We start from the raw sequence: 7,822 nt of genomic DNA, 5'->3' as shown, positions 1-7,822 counted from the left end.
ACAGAAGTAGAATAAAAGCGGCGAGGATGTTCAGCACGGCTCGAGTCATGATGCTCTAAAACTGAGAGCTGAAGTGAACTGACTGATGGAGAGATGAACACACTCATCGCGCTGATTCATGAAAAACTCTCCGTCTCAATGGGCGTGTGTCGGGGAGAGTCCACGACCACTGCAGGGACAGATAGCCAGCGTTCTGGTCTCCCCTTTAAAATGGTTAATCTTTTATATATATATATATATATTGCATTTTTGTTAGTATTTTAAATTTTATATATAATTTTAATAGTTAAAAAAAAAAAAAAAATTTTACATTTAACTTGGCAGTGTGTGTACACAAAGACCCTATAATCATAAAATTCCACCCAGTGCTTTTTTTAAATCGCCACAAATCATAAGCACTTTCTCAAATCAAGCCGTTCCAAAGTCATAAACTATGCATCATTTGAAAGCTAAAACAATCCAGATTTATCTTCTGAACTAGTTTTTTAAATCAGTACACCAGAGAGGAAATGGTTAAATGAAATGCTGAAGAACTGGCCATTTAAGTTAGTTCAGCGAATACTTAACCCCTCATGAACAACTATCTAAATCTGTTTATCTTCATTCACTTCCAGTAAAGGAATATTTAAAATGCAGCTGACGTGGGTTTAAGCTCAAAAAGTACCTAAACAGAACCTAAAAGTCCTCTTCAAAACGATGACCCAGCTAATAATTCAGATAAGCAGATACTTGAACTCCTGATGACTACTCTAAATTAGGCCTTTGTAAAGCACCTGTTATTTTTTGTTTATATTTTATGTTCTTGGACATATTTACAATCTGTCACGTCAATTTCACTATTTAGCAGAGCATCATACCAAAAATACTGGCTGTTGGTTTAAAGGGGTCATATGATGCTTTTTTAAAGATCATTATTTGAGACTTTAGTCTTTGCAACTTCAGGGATCTTATCTATGCACAATCAGCTTGTAACACTCCAAAGAGAAAGGAAAACTTGAAATCGCATCATATGACCCCTTTAAATCTTGGCCCACTATAATGACTTGAAAAGTTTTGGCCTGCGTTTTTTTGCTCTACACATTATATGATCTGCACTGACCTCTGGTGTCTGGAAACTGATATAACAGCCCTTATAGAAACAAACAGAAGTGTCTTTCCTCTGCCACTAGGCTGTGCAATAACCTCAACATTATGCCCTCACTGAAACCTCAGACAGAAACAGTGAATATGAGAAAACAACCCAATATATGGTCCAACAAACCTCTACTGTAGTTCATTCAGGTAGGCTAAAAGTAGTCATATTGAACTTTGAGGAGGTGGATTCAGTAGATAAAGGTGGATTGTGCAATAATGTTCAGAAATGTGTTTGGTACCACACAGTGGTAGAGTGGTCATATGTCTCTGTGTTGTTGTTGTTACTAAACATTAAAAAAAATAAATCTGTACCCATTTGGAACCAGAGCCAATCACTGCATTTTAATCACAATACAAACAAAGATGCTACACACTACACACATGTAGCATGAGTTTTTTATTTATAATAAACTTGAAATTGTATAATTTCAACATTTAAAGCAAAAACAGAATACTCTGGTGAAATTATGCTACATAAAACCAGTGTTGCCAACTTAGCGACTTTTCAGACCCCTTTAACGACTTCTTTCCAAAAAAGCGCCTAGCGACAAATCTAGCGACTTCTTGTACAAACCTTATTTAGTTTCTGAGACTAGCCGGTACTGCCGCACGAGCGAGGTCTTGCTTTCCCAGCGCGCACACCCCTCTCTCTGCGTCTGCTCAGTTCAGCGAGCGGCTGAGAGGAGCAGCGCTTTCAGTTAAAAAAGATATTCTGTGGCTTTGAACTCTACTGTACATGCAAATATAGCCGAAATCACAGCACAATCATGTCTTTATCTTATGTGTATTTGATTTAATTAGACAACATCCTGGACTCCTGATTATGAATCAGGATTTTTGTGCAGATTAACATCTAAGGGAGAGCTGGTTATGTAGTCTTAATGGGCCGCGTTTCAGTCACTATTTCATATTCGTCCCATTGTGTGACAACAGAAACAGCAAAATATATCAGTGAAAACCGTTTTATTGACAATTTGGCTGCATTAAAATACAGTTTGGGGGCACAGAGGAAGTTGGCAACACTGCATAAAACATACCTGCACGAAACAGAAACAGCAGAGGGGCTGAATGAGACGCAGATTCACTCTCTGCCAGCAGGTGGGCTTCTGGATCAGCAGCACACAGCGTTTCCATGGTTACCGCTGTAAACAAAGCAGCTGCGCATAAAAATACTGTTTAATAAGCATTACACGTAAGAGGGAAAAATGCCATCGAAACTTTTCTGAAGACAGTCAGTTCCCTTCAGAGATACTTAATCATATGAAACCCCACCCGAGTATTTATATTTTTCTTCCAGTATTTCGAGCATCGCCAACAGTGAGCCTGCTGCGCTTGACCGCAGTAGTATTTTCTCTGTGCGCGTCTGTCAATTTTAGGCCCTGCTTGCAAGAGATAAACCCTTGAGCTTTTATTTTAAAGGAAACTGTAGTTGAGCTTTTATTTTGTCGGAAAACTGCAGCTTCTGTGACAATTGCCCTGCGTCCCAATGTTCATACTATCCACGATAAATAAATTTAAAATTAAAGTTTTATCCAAAGCGACTTACAGTGCATTCAGGCTAACTTTTTTTATCAGTATGTGTGTTCCCTGGGAATTGAACCCACGCCCTTTGTGCTGCTAACGCAATGCTCTACCACTGAGCCACAGGATCATTAAAATAATTAGATTAAATAGCATTTGAGATTAGAATAAGTGTATCCCAAAGCATAGTACAGTATGTTGAACAGAGTATGCCAAAATTCCCCCGATGGTCTACTTTTTCAGGTCGATTTTTGAAGGGTGGACTGTGCACACTCGGCTAATATTGCCCCACAATCCATTGAGCTTTGGCGAAGAAGGATTCGGTTCATAACACTGATACAAACATGGCGGATGTGTGCGACGGACGGTTAAGTAGAGAGGTTTAGATAAAGGGTTTGAATTACTAATAGTAAATAATCAACATTTAACCTCGTAAAATATTTATTTAATGTTATTTGTGTTATATTTCATCTGAAACAACAATGTGAACTTTTTTAAACATCCGTTTGATCATTAACTTTTAAATGCGTCATTATGCAAAAATCTACGTGCTACTTCTTTTCTTTCTAATACGGTTGGAAGTTAAATTAAATTAAATGTAGATTTGAAAAATAATGTGTTTTTTGAACATTAAAGCATGTCAACATATTCTGTTACACCAAATACACAAAATAATGATCTTTAAAATAGCATCATATGACCCCTTTAACTGTGATAAGATGCTTGACAGGCCAGTTTACAGTGACAGGGTGCGTGTTATTATGCGACAGAGCGGTCCATTCTATGCACAATCAATTTAACAAATTTCTACTTATATATATATATATAGGCCTATATAAACAACTATTTAAATATAATATTAATACAAGACTTTTGTTTTAGTTCAGGGTTCCTCAAATCTTGCCCTGGAGGGCCAATGCGCATTGCGCTGCAGAGATTAGCTCCAACCCTGATCAAACTCACCTACCTGTGATTTTCTAATGATCCTGAAGACATTGATTAGCTTGCTCAGGTGTGTTTGATTAGGGTTAGAGCTATACTCTGCAGGAAAGTGGATCTCGTGGGCCAGATTTGAGGACCTCTCTTTTAGGCCCTGTCCACACGAACTTTTTCTACGCGGTTTGGCCGTTCGTCCGCGCAAACGCAGCACCAGTTCACGCCTGACAGGGTGAAGATTTTCAAAAACTCCGGTAGCAGTGTTATCGTGTAGACAGCGAAACCGGAGTTTTTGGCCTGCGCCGTTATCTCCAAAGCCACTAGAAGGAAGCAGTATTTGCCTGAAATTTTAAGGGGCATTTAAGAGCAATATGAACATTAGTTATTTTTCTAACCATACAAATACATGGCATGACATCCATTTAGGTCAAATAATTCATAAGGAATATATATATATATATATTAGTGTGAAAACTGAGTAATATTAATATGTATTAATATATGTAAATATTATTTGGAAGATTATTTACTTTACTATTCCATTCACTATTGTACTGTACTGTTAGATGTTTCATGTGTGTGTGTATATATATATATAATTTATTTGAACTTATTTATTATAATATCAAATGTTTTATTTATTCATTTTAATCTTATAATTATATTTATTTTAATTATGTTTTGTTATTTTAAACTAATTATTTACTTTAATCAAATGTTTTTATTTATTTATTTACATATTTACTTAGTCATTTTTTATTATTTGTTTTACTTTTTTAATGATTTTCTCTAAACTCCATTCAGACCCCAGTTTGAAAACCTCAGATGTTACAGATACTTTTATCCTAAACAGAGTGATTTAGTGTACACTTAGTATAGGTTCAGTCCCACTCAGTTATTAATTAAATAACAAAAATGTAAAAATTAAATATATCATTTTTTAAATAAAAACATATAAAAATAAAACGCTTTTAAAAAAAAAGTATTTTATTATTTATGTTTACCTGCATGTCATGTAATCATTAACCAGCATCAGAGAACCATGAACATGACAAAAGGTTTGGTAATCTCTGCTGAGGTCAAGTGTCTTCATCAAGAGCACAAAGGTGATAGTTAGCACTTACAATCTGTCAATTTTCTACCCAGGAACTAACAGTATATTTTCATGAATTACAACCTGAGGCCATGTTGTAAAAACACACACTTCCTTGTGTTCATATTGTGATAATCCCGAATTGCATGAGAGCGTTATCACCCACATCGCCAGGGGCCCCACCACACACAGCATACAGTTCACCACCATCAGTTGCATTTCCTCTCTGACACTCAACTTCATGCCTTTGATTGCTCTCTCTAGAAACTTCTGCATTGCCTGCAAGACGTTTGCTTCACACATCTAAACTGTGTTTGGACTGATAACTGGCACATAAAACAGTTGTATAACAGCACTTAAAATTAATGATTATTTATAGCTTCTATTGTTTTTACTGACAGAATTATGGCGACAGACTGGCTATCATCAGACTGTAGGATCTGCTGGCTTCCTGACACCATGTGAGGGCAAATTTATCACAAAAACTAAAAAGACAAAAAGCGAGGGCGAGATCTTCAAGTAAAGCTTAAATCTTGTCTTTCATAAAGGCCGAGGTCAGGGATCTTGGGCCTAAAAGGTTGGTGACCACTGCTTTACATCTTTACGTTCACATATACAGTAGAAAGAGACACATTAAAAGGTTAAAAAAATCATAAAACAAGTGCTTTGTCTTGTCATAAAAACCACAAACTAACACATATTCACACAGGATGTCTTACATCATAAGGCCCATAATGTAAAATGGTATGTACTATCCATTGCATAAAGATCCCTAAGGTATAAAAATGTATTCGCTCACTATGAAGGTCTTAAGATAAGTTAATATTATGCCATTTATGTGCATGCATTTTTTTTTTTCAGAAACAGGCTCGTAAAACGTCTATCCTTGATTGCAAGCTGCAAAAGTCACTGATTATGGCAGCCAGTGCTCATCCATAAGGTGCTCGGTCGACTAAAGGCAATTAGGCAATGATTCCTCTATATACACATTCATAATGGCTTGCGGATCACTACGGCAGCTTACGGATACACGTCACTGCACTCAAAAACTCCCTGAATTTAAGCTCACATGTCACTTCCTGTCTGGGAGCATCGAGTTAACCTCCCGTAGGATGCTCCATCCCTGTCCTGTGAGCTCGTAGGTCCTTTATCGAAGGCGATGATAGTGTTCTCGACGAGTCCGGCTGGACATCGTGTGCAGGTTTCATCAGCAAGTCTTGACGGAGGATTTGGACACGTCTGAGGTTTTCATAATGACGCTGGCACGTTTTTCGTGGGCCGACGGCTGGCCGGAGGGTCCGGGGCCTGTAGGATCTGCTGGCTTCCTGACACCATGTGAGGGCAAATTTATCACAAAAACTAAAAAGACAAAAAGCGAGGGCGAGATCTTCAAGTAAAGCTTAAAGAGTCTAACATTAAAGTCAAAAATTAAGTTCTTAGATTTAAAGTAAGTACTGAAAAAAAAAAAAAAAAGGTACCATTTTTATGAGAAAATATTGTTTATGTCCCCAAAAAAAAAAACTGCTCAATATATATAAAAAACATAAATATATAAAATAAAATATGCCTATATGAAATAAAATAAGATAGAAAATTCATATAAAATAAAATATGCAGTCATTTTGACATTAACAGGGTGTCTACAGATATGAACAAGTTCAATTTAAGACTTTTTAAGACCTTTTTAATACCACCTTATGTGAAATTTAAGACCAAACCTGTGATGGAAATACACATTATATTACATGCATATATGTAATATTTAACACGTTTAAATGTAAAAAGAAAACAAAATATCAGCGCTGTCAAAAATGCTATTATTACGATATACAGTGAACTTTTCATATCAGCAGACAATATCCCATACAAAATATTCCCACAAAAGTGTCGCATCACTGAGATTTTTGGTGGTTTAAACAATTTATTCTGAAGAAATATATTCATCAGTTTTCTGTCAGCTTTTACATACTTAAATCTGCATGTTTTTACCACAGGATGTCATTTACCTTTATAAAGGCCGATATTTTTTTGCAAACAATGTTATGAGATTAATGTTGTAAATAAAATTTTGAACATACAAATGAGAAGCATGCATTTTTTTTTTTCAGAAACAGGCTCGTAAAACGTCTATCCTTGATTGCAAGCTGCAAAAGTCACTGATTATGGCAGCCAGTGCTCATCCATAAGGTGCTCGGTCGACTAAAGGCAATTAGGCAATGATTCCTCTATATACACATTCATAATGGCTTGCGGATCACTACGGCAGCTTACGGATACACGTCACTGCACTCAAAAACTCCCTGAATTTAAGCTCACATGTCACTTCCTGTCTGGGAGCATCGAGTTAACCTCCCGTAGGATGCTCCATCCCTGTCCTGTGAGCTCGTAGGTCCTTTATCGAAGGCGATGATAGTGTTCTCGACGAGTCCGGCTGGACATCGTGTGCAGGTTTCATCAGCAAGTCTTGACGGAGGATTTGGACACGTCTGAGGTTTTCATAATGACGCTGGCACGTTTTTCGTGGGCCGACGGCTGGCCGGAGGGTCCGGGGCTGTGGGAGGACGAGGGGAAAGGGGTGTTTAAGAGGCTCCAGTTCGTCTCACCGGTGAAGGGGGCGTGCAAGGCCGAAGGTGCAGGCTCTCGGACAGTGGTTATCTTGAAGTTGGGCTTGTCGGGAGAAATGAAAGTGGACATGCCAGGCAGGGGCATCCTCATCTTTTTGTCTTCATGTCCAAATAGCAAGGCCTGAATACGCTGCAGGACGAAACAATGCCACATCAGTGATTAGGACACTAGAAGAAATGACAAATACTAATATAAAATACTAATTTGTCATGGTTTTCAATCTTTTAGATGCCATGGACCCCCCAAAGCCAGTAGGTGGCGGTAAGTCACTTATTCATTAAACAGATTCCTTTAAACAGCTGAATCATTCAGTAACAAATGCCAGTGTTGCTTGGAGAGTGTGCGCAATAATTCTGTTCTGATCTTTGTTTGGAACTATTTTCGTTGGTGAAATAGAACAAAACAGTCAATTGTGTCTAAAATGTAAGTAACTTCATATACTTTACTACTTGCTTGTTGAACTAAAATCAGTGTAACATTTGCAATTGTGAAAATATTCAGCAAAATAGTTCC

At 37.3% G+C, this 7,822-nt stretch overlaps 1 protein-coding gene across 11 annotated transcripts in view; it reads right to left on the bottom strand.

The window, feature by feature from the left end:
* Positions 1-6,780: 6,780 nt before the first annotated feature.
* Positions 6,781-7,822, bottom strand: part of LOC107710481 (interferon regulatory factor 2) — a 30,011-nt gene continuing 28,969 nt past the window's right edge. For all 11 annotated transcript variants that reach the window (XM_016515266.1, XM_016515267.1, XM_016515265.1 and 8 more), the window contains one exon: positions 6,781-7,438. In XM_016515266.1, coding sequence (XP_016370752.1) covers positions 7,139-7,438 — 300 coding nt within the window. In that variant the 3' untranslated portion in view covers positions 6,781-7,138. The remainder of the gene's footprint in view (positions 7,439-7,822) is intronic.

The sequence above is a fragment of the Sinocyclocheilus rhinocerous genome, unplaced genomic scaffold (assembly GCF_001515625.1).
Source record: "Sinocyclocheilus rhinocerous isolate Xijiao unplaced genomic scaffold, SAMN03320098_v1.1 scaffold297, whole genome shotgun sequence".
NCBI classification, from domain to species: Eukaryota; Metazoa; Chordata; class Actinopteri; order Cypriniformes; family Cyprinidae; genus Sinocyclocheilus; species Sinocyclocheilus rhinocerous.
Note: the sequence above shows the minus strand (reverse complement) of the source record. Positions and strands in the feature narration are given on the sequence as shown.